Source organism: Pyrus communis, chromosome 11 (genome assembly GCF_041283825.1).
Source record: "Pyrus communis isolate YQ-2024b chromosome 11, ASM4128382v1, whole genome shotgun sequence".
Taxonomy (NCBI): Eukaryota; Viridiplantae; Streptophyta; class Magnoliopsida; order Rosales; family Rosaceae; genus Pyrus; species Pyrus communis.
Window position 1 is genome coordinate 4,041,830 of NC_142575.1, and position 20,322 is coordinate 4,062,151.

General features: G+C 39.2%; 3 protein-coding genes and 3 pseudogenes across 4 annotated transcripts; all 6 read right to left on the reverse strand.

The window, feature by feature from the left end:
• Window positions 1–543: 543 nt before the first annotated feature.
• Window positions 544–2,258, reverse strand: LOC148692698 (UDP-glycosyltransferase 87A1-like). Its single transcript, XM_088678853.1, has one exon. It carries the CDS (start codon window positions 1,556–1,558, stop codon window positions 959–961), a length of 600 nt encoding a protein of 199 aa, XP_088534979.1. The 5' UTR covers window positions 1,559–2,258; the 3' UTR covers window positions 544–958.
• A 101-nt stretch (window positions 2,259–2,359) lies between these two features.
• Window positions 2,360–5,721, reverse strand: LOC137742221 (UDP-glycosyltransferase 87A1). Its single transcript, XM_068482018.2, has 2 exons — window positions 5,258–5,721; window positions 2,360–3,350 (listed from the first exon to the last, which is right to left on the reverse strand). The coding sequence occupies exons 1-2, from the start codon at window positions 5,700–5,702 to the stop codon at window positions 2,473–2,475; spliced, it is 1,323 nt and encodes a 440-aa protein (XP_068338119.2). The 5' UTR covers window positions 5,703–5,721; the 3' UTR covers window positions 2,360–2,472.
• Window positions 5,722–5,830: 109 nt separating this feature from the next.
• On the reverse strand, window positions 5,831–7,032 carry LOC137743185 (UDP-glycosyltransferase 87A2 pseudogene; annotated as a pseudogene).
• A 1,387-nt stretch (window positions 7,033–8,419) lies between these two features.
• On the reverse strand, window positions 8,420–9,923 carry LOC137741301 (UDP-glycosyltransferase 87A1 pseudogene; annotated as a pseudogene).
• A 1,657-nt stretch (window positions 9,924–11,580) lies between these two features.
• Window positions 11,581–12,027, reverse strand: LOC148692699 (UDP-glycosyltransferase 87A1 pseudogene; annotated as a pseudogene).
• Window positions 12,028–16,105: 4,078 nt separating this feature from the next.
• LOC137743575 (UDP-glycosyltransferase 87A1-like) lies at window positions 16,106–19,429 on the reverse strand. Of its 2 annotated transcripts, none has more exons than XM_088680111.1 (3): window positions 18,927–19,060; window positions 17,409–17,928; window positions 16,106–17,325 (listed from the first exon to the last, which is right to left on the reverse strand). In XM_088680111.1, exons 2-3 carry the CDS (start codon window positions 17,899–17,901, stop codon window positions 16,406–16,408), a joined length of 1,413 nt encoding a protein of 470 aa, XP_088536237.1. In that variant the 5' UTR covers window positions 17,902–17,928; window positions 18,927–19,060; the 3' UTR covers window positions 16,106–16,405. The 2 variants fall into 2 exon arrangements, with proteins under 2 accessions (XP_088536237.1, XP_088536238.1); XM_088680112.1 differs by having other exon boundaries at window positions 16,237–17,325; window positions 17,409–17,909; window positions 18,927–19,429.
• Window positions 19,430–20,322: the final 893 nt, after the last annotated feature.

The following is a 20,322-nucleotide window of genomic DNA, read 5'->3' on the forward strand; positions in this document are numbered from 1 at the left end:
TCATTTTACTTGATTAAATTTAGTCAACAAGTGTAATCACTTTACCATTATCCAAAACTAAAATGGATCCACCTCTTCTCCTTCTCCAGCAACCTTAGATCCCAATAGGTTGACGGAGAACAACACCATCTACCTCTCCAATGGAAACTCCCACCTCGATCTCTTCGTCAACATCGTGACGACAAGCTCCCGCAAGCCTGGGCCTACAACGTGCGGAGGACCCAACGGGTGGAGTGGAGGAAAAGGAAAATAAAATATTAAAGAGAAAAACCTTAGGGCTGATGTATTGTTGTGCTTTGAAAAAAAAACTATTTATGTTGTGTTGTGAGAATAAACTCATTTTTGCTACTTCACGTTTTCAGTTTTTTTTTTTCACCCAAAACTGTGAAAATAAGTTATTTTTAAATGTTCACCAAACACCTTTTTGAGTTTATCTTTTTTTGATATCCACTTTTTATAAAAGCACCTCAATACCAAACCAATACTTAGTATATCCATTCTCGGTACAATTAAATAAGAAACGTGTTTCTAAGAGCAATAGACAAACAACACCAATCCCAAATATGTAACTAGATCCTCTATGGATTCAAGGGATATGAGCACACTAATCAATGCATTCAGGCTACTGAAATTTGATCCAACGGTTACAAATAGAGAGCCATTCTGAAAATTATAATAATTGTAGCCGTTGAATCAAATTTCAATAATCATGATGCATTGATTAGTAGGCTCAGATCTTTTTGAATCCGAAGGGGATCCAGTTCCCCCAAATATGAATATCTTCAACACAATATCTTAAGTTTATAATATTTTTAGTACATGTAACAAAACAAAACTGCCAAAGAAATGAAATCCTCACTCATATTGATACCTCCAGCTATAATTTGTATATAGCCATTTGTCTCGAAACGCAAGCAATCATGTCTAAGAGATACCATATTCATCAGCTTCATGGCAATTAATTATGTCCTTGTGAAATATCCTTAAGAATAGCATCAAGGTTTCTATCAGATGAGCCACCATTAGCTATTGCACCTCGACAAACCTCTTGAAGTTGTTTGGCTCTTTCCCTCAAATCCTTCCCCTCCTCGCTTTCCACATCCATAAACTTTTTCACAAGTTCTGCAATTTCCTTGCTACTCACAAGAAGTTCGACCCCCACCTTCTTCTTCACCCGGTATCCAATCCTCCAATCTTCCACAATCTGCTTACCATTGGGAATTTGATCCCAAGATATTGGGAAAGTAAGAATTGGAAGACCAGTATAAACAGCTTCCAAAGTTGAATTCCAACCACAATGCGACCAAAACCCGCCAATCGAATCGTGACACAACACCCTCAATTGATCACACCAAGGCACCACCAAACCCAAATCACCAACACAATCTCTCAACTCAGAAGCATCTCCACGAGCCACCCAAAAAACCCTAACACAACTACTTTTCACCCCAGCAACAATTTCATCCATTTGGGATTTCGAAACCGAGAGGAAACTTCCCATGGAGATGTACAAAACAGACTTTTTGGGTTGAGAATCTAGCCAATGCAGATAATCCATGTCGTTTTGATTAGTGGTAAGTGTTTTCGAAAGTTCAAAGTGAGGTACGGATGGGCCAATAGGGTAGATAGGGAAAGCAAACTTGGCTTTCAAGGCTTCAAAGACTTGCGGATCAAGCTCGTAGACTGAAGTGAACAGAAGCTACTGTGCTTTCTCTACAGCTTGAGAAACTGCTTCAAGGACCTTGGGGGCGACATTTTGATGGTCTGCAAAAAACGCTGGGGGTAGATCTGCAACGCTTGTGGTGCTGACTCCAGGAATGTATTCTACTATCTCATCTCCACGCTCTGTAATTTTCACATAACATTTTACATCGTACAACATTATTATATTGTATATTAACCAAGAAAGAATGTTTTTTCTTTTACAAAACCTTAAAATTTAAGATCCTCAAAATTATAGAGCATACATATAAGAAAAGTATCTGCTATATTACAGTTGAGAACAACTAAATTAAATAATACAAATTGTTCATAACAACGTCTTAAGCTAGCAAATACATCGACTTGTTTATAAATTAGAGAAAGGCTGTACACAATTTATTCAAACTGATACAATTATTTCTGGTATATGAATAAAATATTAAGTGTCTTAAGTATATGAATAAAATAATACAAAAAAAACTAACGAAAAATGTCTAAAAACTTTAGTTTTAATTAAAATGACAAATAAAGGTGTAAATGAATAGTACTAGAGGGATTTTTCAAGGTAAAAATATCATTAACGTTAAAAGTGAACAGTACCAAGAACGTTTCATTAATATTCCTTAAAATATAATATATTGTCTTAGGCTAAGGAATAATCTAATGTTTTTTTTTTTTAAGGTATATTTTCATCGACGCACCAGACAAGTCACTACAAGCTTTCACCGTCTTTTGAGAACCTGTAACAAGAAGTTTCAATGTGCTCAATGCTCATGCATAGCTCTGAGAAATGTCTCTAAGGAAGGCACTGATGTTCGTTTGAGATGATCCGCCTTCGTCAATGGCACCATGGCATATCTGCTTAAGTTCTTTGGCCCTTCTCCTCATCTCTCTCCCTTCATCATCCTCCAAATCCATAAACTTCTGCGCCAGCCCAGCAATCTCCTCTCTTGTCACCAAATGGTCCATTTTGTCCTCAGCCTTCCTCACCCTCCACCCAACTTTCCAATCCTCCACAATCATATTACTAACCATGCCTTGATCCATAAGTAACGGAAAGGTCAGAAACGGGACACCAGCAAAAACACCTTCCCTAACTGAGTTCCAACCACAATGTGTCAAAAACCCACCAACACTAGAATGGCACAAAACCCTCAACTGCTCACACCAAGGGACTACCAAACCCATGTCGCCACAAGCATCTTTTAACCTATCCGTTTCCCCACGAGCCACCCAAATGAACCGAACCCCACTCATGCGCAAACCGACTGCGATCTCATCCATTTGGGCACCTGAAAAAGAAAGAAAACTTCCCATGGAGATGTACAGAACAGAGCTGCAAGGTTGAGAATCTAGCCATCTTAGATAGTCGATGCCAGCACTCGGGTGATCGTTAGATTTGACGTAGGGTATTAATGGACCAATTGTGTAAATGGGTAGTGAGAACTTTGATCTTAAAACGTTGATGACTTGGGATTCAAGCTCATAGATGGAGGGGAATAAGAGAAATTGTGCTTTAGGCACCCATGAGAAATCTTCGTGGATGTGGTGGAAAATGCTTGGGGAGATTCGATTCATGAAATGAGGCAGGTCTGCTAGTCGTGTTGAAGAAACTCCTGGGATGTAGTCCACACGTTCATTGCCCCTCTCTATAAACACACAGGAGAGCATAAAAATTAGAAAACGAAATGGAGGGCACAAAATTGTGACCCAAGTGGTGAAAAATTTTCTTAATACAAACTGAACTTTGTGGTTAAGACTTAAGCATGCTCGATCTAGTCTAAATCGAACTTTGCATCCTATTTTTGAGCAATTTAACGAATGTGTCCATCACGTGCAAGGATGAAAAGGTCATTTTAAGACGAAGTTTATTAATTTATTTTCTAAATCATGCTTGAAATGACCATTTTACCCTTCTACACACCGGTAAAACTTAAAAGCGAACAAAATTAGGCTGTTTAAGTTTGATTTGGAATGACATCAACAAGAAGTTTAAACCATAAGGGCATTGTTAACATACATTGAGATATGACCCGAAAATTAGGAGAGGCTACAATTCTTTTATTTTATTTATATACAAGCATAAGATTAGGGAGGAGTATCCCCCCACGTGACCTAATAGTATAAACCACTTGCAATTAGAATGTAGCAATTTTGACGCTCATATTTTATTAACATGTACCCATAAGAATGTACGAGGCTAAAAATGCGTGTTAACTTACTACTTGGCCCAGTGGTACTTTTCTTTTCATATCGCTAAATATCTAGGCTTTCGACTTTCTAACCATACATATATAGCTACAATTTCGGATCAATCTATATTGATTGACTGCCTCCATTATCTTGTTGCTAGCAAATACCACTATGCAACAAGATACTTGGAATCCTTGCGAATATAGCGTGTGTGCCACGAGTGCTCTGTTTTTGAATCATTAACCAATTTGTTTTGTAACTAATTGTTTATCTTCCATTACACTAAAATCTATTTATATATTACGTATACACACTAGTATAGGCTGGATAGCTAACTAAAATAACTAAAATCAGCACCAAAAAGGAAAGAGAGAAACAAAAAGACTTTTTAGCCAAAATGGTCCATGAGATTTGCATAACACATCACTTTGGTCCCTGAGATTGAAAATAAATAGAAATACTCATTGAGATTGTCCACTATCCATTATTTTGGTCAATCCGTTAAAAACTACGTTAAGTGTTCCAGAACTTTTAGTCGGAAGTTTGGGCAATTTTCAAAGCTTCGTAACTCAATCATTTCTTAACCAAATTCGACCCATAATATATCAAAATAAAGATAGGAAAGTGTAGAACAAGATTATACCTATTTGGAAGCCCAATGGTTGCCAGAGATGGTCGGAAAATGGCATGAAAGGTGACTGGTCTGCGAAAAAATTGGAAACTAGCCGGAAACTGGCTAACTGGCCCTTTTTTGGCCAAAAAAGGGCTCGAAAGTGACTGTCTTGGTCTCCAATTAGCTACTTTTGAGTCGTTTTCCGACCAAACCACGACGAGTTAATTGGCTAGAAAGGTACCATTCTCTTCACCCGTCAAGAAGTATGATTTTCATTTTTGAATCACTCGATTTCATTGAGTATTGAAGAAATTATGAATGTTTAAAATTTACCCAGCTTTCGGCGAGTATTCCAGTTTTTCTGCGGACCAGTCATCTTTCAGGCTTTTTCAGCCATCTCCGGCAACCATTTGGCTTTCAAATAAGTATAATTTTATTCTGCACTTTCCTATCTTCATTTTGATATATTATGGGTCGAATTTAGTTAAAAGACGATTGAGTTACAAATTTTTGAAAATTACCCAAACTTCCGACCAAGAGCTCCAGGACACGTAACGGAATTTTTAAAGGAATGACCAAAATAATGGATGATGGACAATCTTAGGAACCATTTCTATGAATTTTCAATCTCAGAGATCAAAGTGATGTATTATGCAAATCAGGGACCATTCTGATTAAAAAGCAAAACAATAAAAGGAAAATATTAACAATCAAATATGTTACCCGACTCAAAGTGACGAAGACACTTACCTAACGAGTCAACCGGGTACTGCCCATTTTCCGCGAAAAGATCAAAATGTTGGAAAACAGAGAAAAGGGACGCCGGCATCGACCAAAACGACGCCGCCGGGATACTCCTCCGGTTCCTGACACGGACCGCCCAAGGCAGGAAAGTATCAGCCACGATCAGGCTCGGAGGCGGCTCGAGCCGATCCATGAGCCGCTCGAACGGGGCCTCCATCTTGGTCATGATGGCGTCGATGAAGCCATCCATGTCGGCGGCGCGGACCAGCTCCGACGGGATGACGTTGGGAATCGTGGCGAGTCGAATGTTGTCCGGGGTGGCTTCGGAACCGATGAAGCCGAGCCACTCCTCTGTGACGACGAAGGTGATGAGGATGTCAGGCTTTTGTGAAGTCAGTAGCTTGCAGAGGTTCATCATCGGGTTGATGTGGCCCCGACCGGGATACGGCATGGCCACCACGTGGCAGATAGGGGCCAAGAAGTTTTAAACACTTTCATCACAAACGTCATCAAAAAGTTGAGTTTTATTTGACAGAAAAAAAAGAACGAAACAAAGGCAAACGACAAAACAAGAAATGCTCAATCCTCACGCACGCCCTCTGCGAAATGTCTAATGAAGGCCTTGATGTTGGTATGAGATGATACACCTTCTGCAATGGCATCATGACATAACTGCTTAAGTTCTCTGGCTCTCCTCATTTCCTTCCCTTCATCATCCTCCAAATCCATAAACTTCTTCACTAACCCTACAATCTCCTCTCTTGTCACCAAATGGTCAATTTTATCATCAACCTTCCTCACCCTCCATCCAACCCTCCAATCCTCTACAATGTGGGTACTATTCATTCCTTGATCAAATAGTATAGCTAAGGTTAGAAAGGAAGCACCAGCAAAAACACCTTCCGTAACCGAGTTCCATCCACAATGACTTGAAACACCCCCTGGCACAAAACCCTGAATTGGTCACACCAAGGCACTACCAACCCCATGTCACCACAGATCTCCTTTTTCCCATCGGTTTCCCCACGAACCGTCCAAATGAACTGAACGCCACTCTTGCGCAAACCGGCTGCAATCTCGTCCATTTGGACGCTAGAAACTGAAAGGAAACTTCCCATGGTGAGGTGCAAAATGGATGCAGGAAATTAAGCAAGGGTTGGGATAGAACCTAGGAATCGCTCAACCAAAGGCAACGGAGCTCGCTCAACCTCGCTAATCGTGAATTCGCTCACACGATCAAGCCAAACGCTTTTGAGAAGGAGGAAAATACTCTCTTCGGTTGCACAAAGCAATATATTTGTAATTAATCAAGTCTCCCAAATGCTTGTATTACATCATAAGAGACTCACAATAATCTAGATGAACTTAACTAATTCCTAAGTAATTAAAATAGACAGCCGTTATTATTCCCAAAGCGTAGTAGTGGTCTTCAAATTGTTTTCTTCGAGGCCTGCCTCCCGCATAAAAAAGTGAGCTACAAGGTTTAGAGTCTAGCCATTGAAATAGTTGGCATCACTAGTTACTTGGGTAGGGAGGTCATTTTGCTCAGAGCAGGGTATTGATGGGCCCATAGTGTAAATGGTTAGTGATGATTCTGATCGTAAAATGTCGATGGTTAGGGTTTCAAGTTCATAGAAGATGGCAGAGAATAGCAGGTATTGTGCTCTAGGTCCCTAGGAAAAGGAGTTAAGCAAAACGTCTAGAATATTTCGGTTGCTTTCATAGATGAACCTAGGGAGGTGCGCTAGTCGTGTCGGAGAAACTCCTGTAATGTAGCTCATGTTAATGAAAATGTAGAATTATGGAAAGTAATCCGAAGAATGACTTTGAGATACGACTTGAATCGTTTTCTTAAAGTGTTATTTGCCCCTACTCGAATGAGTTTGCTAAAGGATTATTGGCAAATCACTTCCAAGATACAACAAAGTATGGAATATTCGATTAGCAAAACCGAATTATATTCCTTTAGAAATAACTAGAAAGAAATTGTATGAATGTGATGGAGAGAGAAGAGAGTAAGGAATGTAGAAATAAATTTCTGAAATTGTGTATGAAACAGTATGCCACAAACATGTATTTATAGACATCAAAGTACCTATTCATCGAGCCCTTTCATTTTAGTTGAAGATACACAACTCTTCTTAATAGTGTTTACCCAAAAGACATGTCTTCTATTTAATATTTTCAGAAAATAAATTTTGATTATTTATATTTTTTTTAATTCTACTCATACAATTTGAGTAAACATCATGTCTTTTAACTAAAAGTTGTAACCATTCAACTAATTACATTTGCTCCGCACTGCAGCACCCTTTATCGTACACACGCACGATGCACAATGCAGCACCAAATCATATATCTATATATATATTCTTGAAATATTCAACAGCTCACACGTATATTTCCCTGATCCGTTAACAATGCCAAATTGTTGTTTTAAGTAGCAAAGTTACACAATAAACAGGAAATCTTAAAACGAAATGTTAGACATACAACACGAGGATGTGTTACTGTCATATACGTAAATCTATTAGTTGACACTCACTAATATCTTAAGAAAAATGTTCTCTTGCTGCACGTTGGCTCAATTCAACACTACTGTCATCAGAAGTTGTGGTAGCGACACTGAGAAGATGGCACTCTCACATGTGATGTGATAAAACCAAATTGCAGTGTGCAATCTTCTCTTCTTGACTGTATCCATATATGGAAGCTAGAACTTAAAAATAAGTCCTCCAGGGATTTTAAAGCTTGCAGCCGCCATGCCTAACGCTTTTTATACAGTTTGGTTGTGCCAGACCCATTCAAAGTGAAACAGGAAACACCCTCATATGAAACATAATAAGAACATAATTCTCAAGAAAATTGGAGTTCGGAAAGTTCCCGAATTCCAATTTTTATTACTCCTCAAATGAATTTGATCCCAATCAATTAATATAATCGGGAACCAAATTGATCCAAGGTTTGGTACAAACTAGGGTCCCAACCAAACTGGAAACACCCTCATATGAAACACAATTAAGTATTTTAGAGTGCCGATAGCAGCCCCTTAAATAAAACCAAAAGTGCAAAACCAGATACAAACAACAACAACAATAAAGCCTTATCTCACTGAGTGGAGTCGGTTGGCAAAACTAGATGCAAACATTCCACATAGCTGAGAATGCACTTGAAGTACAACCCCTTGCACCGACACTTTGTATTTTCATTGATGCACAAGACAAATCACTACAAGCTTTGCACCGTCTTTTGAGAGCCAGCAACAACAAGATTCAGTGTGCTCAATGCTTATGCATGGCCTTGAAAAATGTCTCCAACGAAGGCATTGATGTTCGTTTCAGATGATCCGCCTTCTTCAATAGCACCATGACATATCTGTTTAAGTTCTCTGGCCCTTCTTCTCATTTCTCTCCCTTCATCGTCCTCCAAGTCCATGAACTTCTGCGCCAGCCCAGCAATCTCCTCGCTTGTTACCAAATGGTCCATTTTGTCCTCAGCCTTCCTCAACCTCCACCCAACTTTCCAATCCTCCACAATCATCTTACTAACCATGCCTTGATCCATACGTAACGGAAAGGTCAGAAACGGGACACCAGCAAAAACACCTTCCCTAACTGAGTTCCAACCACAATGTGTCAAAAACCCACCAACACTAGAATGGCACAAAACCCTCAATTGTTCACACCAGGGCACTACCAAACCCATGTCGCCACAAGCATCTTTTAACCTGTCCGTTTCCCCACGAGCCACCCATATGAACCGAACCCTACTCAAGCGCAAACCGCCTGCAATCTCATCCATTTGGGCACCTGAAAATGAAAGAAAACTTCCCATGGAGATGTACAGAACAGAGCTGCAAGGTTGAGAATCTAGCCATTGTAGATAGTCGATGCCAGCACTCGGGTGATAATTAGATTTGATGTAGGGTATTAATGGACCAATTGTGTAAATGGGTAGTGAGAATATTGATCTTAAAACGTCGATGACTTGGGGTTCAAGCTCATAGATGGAGGGGAATAAGAGATATTGTGCTTTAGGCACCCATGAGAAATCTTCATGGATGTGGTGGAGAATGTTTGGGGAGATTCCACTAATGAAATGAGGCAGGTCTGCCAGTTGTGTTGAAGAAACTCCTGGGATGTAATCCACACGATCATTGCCCCTCTCTATAACACACAGGATAGCATAAAATTTAAATAACGAAATGGAGGGCACAAAATTGTGACCCATGTGGTGAAAAAGATTCTTAGTACAAACTGAACTTAATTTGTGGTTAAGCATGCTCGATCTAAACCAAATCGAACTTTCTATCCTAATTTTGAGCAATTTAACCCATGTGGACATCATGTGCAAAGATGAAAAGATCATTTTAAGCCGTATAAACTTGTTAATGATCGCTTCGATGAAGCAGTACATGTCGGCGGCGCGGACCAGCTCCGACGGGACAACGTTGGGAATCGTGGCGAGTCGGATGTTGTCCTGGGTGACTTCGGATCCGATGAAACCGAACCACTCCTCCGTGACGACGAAGGTGATGAGGATGTCAGTCTTTTGTGAAGTCAGTAGCTTGCAGAGGATCATCATCGGGTTGATGTGGCCCCGACCGGGATACGGCATGGCCACCACGTGGCAGACAGGGGATCTCTGGTCTCTGTTGGAGATCATGTCTGGGTTTAAGAAGAAGACGACGTACTCTGTAGTTATAACTTATAAGTGGTTATAGAGGTAGATACATACAGAGGAGAAAGAAGGCAATTATATCTGAAATTAAGTTTTCGTTGTTGGCTTGGCTTGCTTGATTTGATCAAAATACTCTGAAAGCTTGCATTGATAGCAAAGATAGTACAAAGAAAAATGCTACGGATTTTCTCAAAAGTAAGACTTTTCATAACACTTAATATTTTTTGTATAATATTTTATAATGTTAGCATAAGAATTAACGTCAAACAATAAGATGATAGAGAATAGATGAAGAGTTTCATTTTTTAGGGAGTTCTTTTAATATTTCTCTAGTGCAAAAGGCAAACACAAAGGTCACCTCCATTACAATTAATGAACATCCTCCAAGATCACATCGGCTACATAGCGGGCTAGACGATGGCAACACTATTGGCTTGATGATTGACATGTGTATAAGAAGTTGCAGCGATCCTCCGAGCCAGGTCTTTGGAATCTTCAATAATACGGCCAATTGTTGACGTATTAATGGAAGAATCCTTCAATGCCAAGATGATCTTAAGCGAATCGCTTGTGATGGAACAAAGGCGATTATAAGTATTTTCTCGATAAATCGTTAATTTCTTTGTTTTGTATGAATAATTAAATAATTTTATATTAATTATTTTATTAAATTATGATAAAGAGAATAAACACTTTCAATTATGATGTTCATATTACGAAAGATGTTGCATTAATGAGGAAGGAGAACTTTCCTCTTTAATAAGAATGAGCTCTTCAATAAGAATGAGAAATAGTATACTATCCTTCCTAATATTACTTAGAACGTTAAAAAACTTCTTTGTTCAATTATCTATAGCATGTCAAGTTCATTTTTTTTCTTTGTTAGATAGTGTAGATGTTATACTGCGAAACTTTTCAAACTCTCTTAAAATCTTAGAAAATTTCAATTGAATATATCGTCTATTAAATGTGTGATTCATGTTCACATAGTAAATACTGAGTTAGGTATGAACACTTCAAGCGAACAAGTGCATGGGCAGATCCACGTAGAAACCAATGGTTCTGGACGCTCTTAAGGTCGGAAAAATGCTAGTGAAGGTCCTCTATGGACTCTTTTAGATGTCTTAGTATGAAATTTTTTTGTGTAAACCATTTAATGAAATGCATGTTTGACATATCTCGATACCACTCTGCAGGACTCATCGACATCTCTCGACAAGATGCATCACTCCGCATAGAGTGTTGACAACACTTGGTAGATCTCAACATCCACGTAGCATGCCTCAACGAAGAACGATAGGCACACCAAGTGCTCCATGAAATGTCCATGTGAAAAAGAAAAAAAAACCTAACAAAAATCTGCACGTTGTGTGCTATCTTTGTTAAAAAAAGGAGGATCTTTACACTGAACTCTCGAAGTTAGAATTATAAATCTGCCACTGAACAAGTGACTACAAGTTTTAAACACTTCCATAAGAAACATCAACAAAAAATTGAGTTTTATTTGATAGAAAAGGAATTAAGAGCACACATTGGAAGGAAACTTATTTAGATTCTACACTATTTTACATACAAGATACAAGGCTAATTTGCATACTGAACGTCCAAGCCCATGTAGATATATACCACGCACTGCCGTGTTAAATGGATCATGGATGAGCAACTTGTGTCTCCATTTGAAGATTGCAGGTAGCTTTGCCAAGATCCCTGATAAAATCATCAAGATTTGTATCAGATGAACCTCCTTTCGCAATTGCCCGGTGACACAAATCTCCGAGCTCTTTCGCTTTTCTCCTCATTTTAATCCCATCACTGCTTTCAGGGTCCATAAATCTCTTCACAAGCTCAGCAACCTCTTCCCTTGTCATCAACCTTTCATCATGTACCTCTGATTTAACCCTCCTGCCAATCTTCCACCCGTCAACTATTTGCCTGCTGTTCGGAATTTGGTCTAGAAAAAGAGGAAAAGTAAGCATTGGGACACCGGCAAAAACAGCTTCTAAAGTCGAATTCCATCCACAATGTGACCAAAAACCACCCACAGAAGAATGGCACAACACTTTCAGTTGCTCACACCATGGCACCACCAACCCCATACCATCACTACCACTGCAGCTCTCACTCAATCGAGCCGCCTCCCCCCGCACAACCCACAAGAACCTTAAAGAAAGGGTCGGATGTGTATTCACCACCATTATCCGATCTCAAAATCTTAATCTTTCTCCCAGTCTGGTTCTCAACCATTTTCTTCCAACCCAAGAAAATGCTCAACACCTCACTCTTGTGCTTCATAGTGTAGACCCAAGACCTTCTTGAATAATCATCAACAAAGGTCACGAACCAATGTCTACCACTCAAAGAGGGAGTCTTTGTAGGACCCCAAACATCCGAATGCACATAATCAAGAATGCCCTTCGTCTGATGTACAGCAGTACCAAACTTCACTCTAGTTTGCTTCCCCAAGACACAATGCTCACAGAAATCAAGCTTACAAGTCGTGGCACCTTTTAGAAGACCTTGTTTCACAAGCCCTTGTAGAGCTTTCTCACCGGCATGGCCTAATCTCATATGCCACAGTCTAGTAGTATCAGAATCGGATGTGCCCATATTTTTTGAGACTACAGATGCTTCACCTGTCACAGTGCTTCCTTGCAATAAATACAAATGGCCACATCGAGGAGCTTTCATCACAACAAGTGCACCATAAGTTACCTTCAATGTCTGCCCATCTGAATGAAACCTGAAGCCCTTGGCTTCCAAAGTTCCCAAAGAAATAAGATTTTTCTTCAAATTCGGTACATACCGAACACCTGTCAACTCTTTAACCATGCCATCATGCAACTTCAAACGGACTGTACCAATCCCTTTTGTTGTGCAAGGATTGTCATCTCCCATGAACACAACACCGCCATCAAACTCTTTCAAGCTTGAAAACCAATCCTTGTGAGGAGTCATATGATGAGTACAACCCGTATCCAACACCCACTTAGTAGCACAATCAAATGATGAGGAAGTGGTTAAAGCAAAATCAGAAAAATCTGTTTCAACCTCAGCAACATTAGCTTCAGAACTTTCTTTGCCTTTGGTCTTCAATCTAGGACAATCTTTCTTCCAATGGCCCTTATTACGACAAAAGGCACATTCATCCCTTTCCAAAGGTTTTCTACCTTTAGAGTTTCCTCTAGGTCGAGACTGTGATTTTTTCCTGCTAGAAGAGGATCTCCTCTCCGATGATCTACCTCTAACAAATAAAGCTTCAGAGGTACTATCATGATTTTTATCTCTATGCCTCATTTCATAATTCATCAAGGCATTTGACACATCTTCAAATTTCACAGTTTCTTTACCATGCATAATAGTGGTAACAAAATGCTCATAAGAGTCCGGCAAGGAATTCAACAATATTAAGGCCTTATCTTCATCCTTAATATCCTCATCTAAATTTAACAAGTCGGCAATCAACTTATTAAAAGCATCAAGGTGTCTAATCATTTTTGTACCTTCTTTGTATTGGAAGCGGTAGAGCTTTTTCTTCAAGTGTAGCCGGTTCTCTGCACTCTTCGTCATATACTTGTCTTCCAATTTTTGCCACAACACACTTGCCAAAGTCTCCCGCATCACAAAATACTTCTGAGTTTTTGCAAGGCACAACCGAATTGAAGAGCAAGCCCACAAATTTAATTTCTCCCATTCCAGTTTCGACATAGCTTCAGGCTTCTCTCCCAAGGCGGCAAGAAGATCTTGTTGAGCCAACACATCTTTAACCTCACATTGCCACATCCCGAAGTTGTTTGTGCCATCAAACTTTTCCACTTCGAATTTTGCATTTTGCACCGTAGTTCTTGCAAACCCGGAGCTGCTTCCAAAAGGATTCTCATCTTGCCCGTCTGACATCTTTGGCAACTAGACAGTACCCAAGAGCAACCAGTGCTCTGATACCAATTGTTGTGCTAAGAAAGCACCAAAATCTTTTGGAACCAACTCAAGCTAACCCACAGGAAATATATCAAATAGAAATGCAAGAACAAAATATAAAAGACACCAAGATTTTAACGAGGTTCCTCCACAGTCAGTGTAACTGAAGTACGTCCTCGGAGCAGTAGGAGCTCACCCAATAATCCACTATCAACCAAATGGAAGTTTACAAAGTGTTGGCAATCTCACAACCCAAAAGCCCAATACACCCAATAGCTCTCACACACCAAAGAAACAAATAGAGAAAGAAATATAATGAATAATTTCTTCTCTATACATCTAGCTCAAAGCTATTACAACAACAACTACTTTGATGGATGATTACTAACCAAATGAAGCAGCAACTTCTTCTTCCTTTTGGGCTCTCTGCAACTCTCCTTCTCTCTGCAGAAAAATGAGCTCTCTTTCTTCCTCCTTGTTTTTCTTCCAAACCGAAAATGAATGAGCTCTCATTATAAAAAGCAAATTCTCTCTTTCTTTGAACCAACACCCACGGGTGGTGAAGACAACAAAACATCTTTTCCCTTTTTTTCTCCCCAAAGAAGGAAAGATGTTTTCTTCTTTTTGGTTTGTTTATTATAAAGATATGGCCACTTGGCCACATAATCCAACAACCGAACCACTCCTCCGTGACGACGAAGGTGATGAGGATGTCAGTCTTTTGTGAAGTCAGTAGCTTGCAGAGGGTCATCATCGGGTTGATGTGGCCCCGACCGGGATACGGCATGGCCACCACGTGGCAGACAGGGGATCTCTGGTCTCTGTTGGAGATCATGTCTGGGTTTAAGAAGAAGACGACGTAACTCTGTAGTTATAACTTATAAGTGGTTATAGAGGTAGATACATACAGAGGAGAAAGAAGGCAATTATATCTGAAATTAAGTTTTCATTGTTGGCTTGGCTTGCTTGATTTGATCAAAATACTCTGTTTTTAATGAAAGCTTGCATTGATAGCAAAGATAGTACAAAGAAAAATGCTACGGATTTTCTCAAAAGTGAGACTTTTCATAACACTTAATACTTTTTGTATAATATTTTATAATGTTAGCATGAGAATTAACGTCAAACTGTAAGATGATAGAGAGTACATGAAGAGTTTCATTTTTTAGGGAGTAACTTTAATATTTCTCTAGTGCAAAAGGCAAACACAAAGGTCACCTCCATTACAATTAATGAACATCCTCCAAGATCACATCGGCTACAAAGTCGGGAGGTACATCTAACCAAAGACAAGGACTAACAGCTCCAAGGGCATAGCGGGCTAGACGATGGCAACACTATTGGCTTGACGATTGACATGTGTATAAGAAGTTGCAGCGATCCTCCGAGCCAGGTCTTTGGAATCTTCAATAATACGGCCAATTGTTGACGTATTAATGGAAGAATCCTTCAATGCCAAGATGATCTTAAGCGAATCGCTTGTGATGGAACAAAGGCGATTATAAGTATTTTCTCGATAAATCGTTAATTTCTTTGTTTTGTATGAATAATTAAATAATTTTATATCAATTATTTTATTAAATTATGATAAAGAGAATAAACACTTTCAATTATGATGCTCATATTACGAAAGATGTTGCATTAATGAGGAAGGAGAACTTTCCTCTTTACTAAGAATGAGCTCTTCAATAAGAATGAGAAATAGTATACTATCCTTCCTAATATTACTTAGAACGTTAAAAAACTTCTTTGTTCAATTATCTATAGCATGTCAAGTTCATTTTTTTTCTTTGTTAGATAGTGTAGATGTTATACTGCGAAACTTTTCAAACTCTCTTAAAATCCTAGAAAATTTCAATTGAATATATCGTCTATTAAACGTATGATTCATGTTCACACAGTAAATACTGAGTCAGGTATGAACACTTAAGGCGAACAAGTGCATGGGCAGATCCATGTAGAAACCAATGGTTTTGGACGCTCTTAAGGTCGGAAAAATGCTAGTGAAGGTCCTCTATGGACTCTTTAGATGTCTTAGTATGAAATTTTTTTGTGTAAACCATTTAATGAAATGCATGTTTGGCATATCTCGATACCACTCTGCAGGACTCATTGACATCTCTCGACAAGATGCATCACTCCGCATAGAGTGTTGACAACACTTGGTAGATCTCAACATCCACGTAGCATGCCTCAACGAAGAACGATAGGCACACCAAGTGCTCCATGAAATGTCCATGTGAAAAAGAAAAAAAAACCTAACAAAAATCTGCACGTTGTGTGCTATCTTTGTTAAAAAAAGGAGGATCTTTACACTGAACTCTCGAAGTTAGAATTATAAATCTGCCACTGAACAAGTGACTACAAGTTTTAAACACTTCCATAAGAAATATCAACAAAAAATTGAGTTTTATTTGATGGAAAAGGAATTAAGAGCACACATTGGAAGGAAGCTTATTTAGATTCTGCACTATTTTACATACAAGATACAAGGCTAATTTGCATACTGAACGTCCAAGCCCATGTAGATATATACCACGCACTGCCGTGTTAAATGGATCATGGATGAGGAACTTGTGTCTCCATTTGAAGATTGCAGGTAGCTTTGCCAAGATCCCTGATAAAATCATCAAGATTTGTATCAGATGAACCTCCTTTCGCAATTGCTCGGTGACACAAATCTCCGAGCTCTTTCGCTTTTCTCCTCATTTTAATCCCATCACTGCTTTCAGGGTCCATAAATCTCTTCACAAGCTCAGCAACCTCTTCCCTTGTCATCAACCTTTCATCATGTACCTCTGATTTAACCCTCTTGCCAATCTTCCATCCGTCAACTATTTGCCTGCTGTTCGGAATTTGGTCGAGAAAAAGAGGAAAAGTAAGCATTGGGACACTGGCAAAAACAGCTTCTAAAGTCGAATTCCATCCACAATGTGACCAAAAACCACCCACAGAAGAATGGCACAACACTTTCAGTTGCTCACACCATGGCACCACCAACCCCATACCATCACTACCACTGCAGCTCTCACTCAATCGAGCCGCCTCCCCCCGCGCAACCCACAAGAACCGAACCCCGCTACGTTTCAGCCCGGCTGCGATTTCATCCATCTGCATGTTTGAAACAGAAAGAAGACTCCCCAATGAGATGTACAAGACAGAGGCTTTTGGTTGGGAATCAAGCCATTTCATATAGTCAATGCCATTGTCACCAACTGACACACAGGAATTCTTTCCAAGCTCCAAGTAAGGTATGGCAGGACCAATTGGGTACACAGGGAATGGGAATTCCGCCTGTAAAGAGTGGAAGATTTCGGGTTCAAGCTCATGAAATGAAGTGAACAGAAGACACTGAGCTTTTGGAACCCATGAAATGCATTCCAGAGCAAGCTTCATGACTTTCGGGTCGGTTCTTCGAAACACTTCTCCCAGGTCTGCTAAATCAGATGAAGAAATCCCTGGAATTTGGGCTCCAGAATCTATCACATATAAACAGAAAATCCAATTTCCATATTAATTTCAATTTGTGTTATATAAATATATATGCAAAATATTTACTTACCAAAACATTCAAGTGGGATGTCCTTGTTTTGTGAGAAAATATTGAAACGGTGCAGCATTGACAAGAAAGTGGCTGGCATAGTCCAGAGCAAGGCCACCGGAATATTCCTCCGAATCCCAACCCCGACTCCCCACCGGACCTCTATATCAGCAATGACGGCTGTGGCCGGCGGGTCGAGCTGGCTGAGGAGGAGCTCGAAGGGAGCTTCCATCTTGGTCATGACAGCTTCGTAGAAGCCAGGGAAGTCGGTGGCTTTTAGCCGCTCGGCGGGGATGACGTTTGGGATGGTGGAGAATCGGATGTTGTCGGGTTTTGGGTCGAAGCCGATGAAGCTCAGCCACTCTTCGGTGATGATGAAGGTGACAAGGAGTTGAGGGTTTTTGGAAGCTAGTAACTTGCAGAGGTTCATCATGGGGTTGATGTGGCCTCGGCCGGGGAACGGCATCGCCGCCACATGGCCGACGGTAGTTGAGTCAACGTTGAAGTGATGCATTAGATGTTCTACTTTGATACTTTGATACTTTGAAAAAGAGAATGAGCTTATGGCTTATGGCTTTAAGAAGAGAAACTTGGCAATATTTTAAGACTCCATTAAGCACTCATAAATAATATAATATAACCTATATGTTAACCTATACGACAATGAGACAGGATTTCACTCAGGAAAATGATAGGTAGGCCGACTATTTAAATTAAATTTTATAAATTATATGACGTGATTGTTGATGATTGGATTATCACTTAAATATTCATTTACGTGCTCATTTTCACTTAGTGATACATAATTTACAAATTTGGTCTAAAATGTTAATCCACCTAGCATTACTCTTTCACTTAACATGCACTTATATTGTTATATATTCTAATTTATCATGCAATAAAGTGAGTATTGATCTTGAACTAAAAATTCGTGAGTTAATGTCTCTAAACTTGTTATAATGCATAGCAATGCTCCTTTTTGATTAACTCCATTAGAACTTTCATCCAAAACAAAGGGTTTAAAGAGAAAAAAAAAAAATAGATGAGAGTTCTAAGAGAGTTCGCCAAAAGTATAATTGCTCGAAATCATAACAAATTCAAGTACGATTACTCACGGATTTTTAGTTCAGAAAGCAAAGCTCCAATTACAAATTCATAGACAAATACTCACGCATTTTTTGTTCAGAAATCTAAGCTCTAATTAGACCAAAGATCAAAGACGATTGCTCCAATTAACTTAAAAATAAGTCATATTATCATGCATTTCAAGTTTAAAATTTCTTATATAAGTAGTGTCATTCTCGTCGCTTGAAAGTTCTTGGAGTTTAAATTTCTCGTATATGAACAATATATGAACTTAAAACGCGATCATATTATCATGAAATTAAAAATTTTCATATAAAAGTGCGAAATTAGCTTAAAAAGTTGAGCATCAAAGTTGTTTCTCGTCTGTGAGGCATTTTATCATTCATCTTGTGTCCACTCTCAAAAGTGTAATTTTAACCAGCCATATTCAACCTAAACAGAAAACAAACATACCTAACAAATTCAGCTCCCTATTCCGGAAGAGGAGATGAAAACACGATGCCGATGGAGTCGAAAGAGAAGCCACCGGAATATCTCTCCGGCGGCCGGCGGGAACCGCCCAAAGAAGCTCGATGTCGGCTATAATGGTGGCCACTGGAGGCTGAATTTGATCGAGTAATCGTTCAAACGGAGCTCCCATCTTTGTCATTACGGCGTCGTAGAAAGCGGGATAGTTAGCCCCGCGGACTAGCTCGGACGGAAGGACGTTGGGGATGGTGCTGAAGCGGATGTTATCGGGTTTCGGGTCGGGTCCTATGAATCCAAGCCACTCTTCGGTGACGACGACGGTGATTAGAATGTCGGTTTTCTTTGCGGCTAGTAATTTGCAGAGGTTGATCATGGGGTTGACGTGGCCTCTGCCGGGATACGGCATCGCCACCACATGGCAGACTTTGGAGGTGGCGTCCATTTGTCCTGAGGTGGTGCTCACCACGACACCACCTTTTATAAATGCTTTTAACCGATTTTTTTTTGGGGAAATTAGGTAGAATTTATATTTTAATAAAGATAATGTTATTCACACACTATATTTTACTATTTACTCTCTCAAAGACCGTAAGATTGAATGAATTGAAAAAAAAATCAATAACAAAAGATTAACAAAGATACATAAGAGGTAAACATAGGTGTATCAATAACATTTTCTTTTAATAAAACTTCAACCAAATTCTAAATCTTTTTTTCTTTTTTGAGTTTGTGCACTCATTTTTCACTAGTTATTTGAAGAGGGTTTTGATGGTTTTTAATTAGAATGATCATGTCACTCCATTCGAGCGTTATAAAAATAAGCCTAGGCGGCTGCTTTGGTGTTGGGCGAAGACTAACAGCTGCGATTAAGTTGTAATCGGAAGTAAAATCGGAGAAAGTATTAGACGGACATTGGGCGGGATTAGGGGGTCTAGGCAAAGTTATGTAGGTCTGTATGGGGCTAGACGGGGCTGGGCGGAGTTTAGTCGGCCGTATCTAAAAACGCTGGAACCAGGAAAAATTTCGAGTCTGGAAAAATTGTGTTACAGAGTCACAAGGAAGAAGATGACTGGTGGAAACCATCATTTTTTTTTTCAATTTAAATGGACGAATTAGGCCTTTATGGTCCATCCTTGTTTCGTTCCACGTTCTTTTATTTCTTCTTTTTTTTTTTTATCAAGGTTCTTTTGTTTCTTTTCTCATCCAAATCAATCATCATTTTTGGTTTTTTACATATTTTTGTATTGTTTTACTATTCCTTTTCCTTATAAGACCATTTATATTAAAAACCCTAACATGACATATATATTATTTAAAAAAGCATATTATTTATATAATAAATTTAAATTTTATATTAAATTAACATAAATTTGCCTAGGTC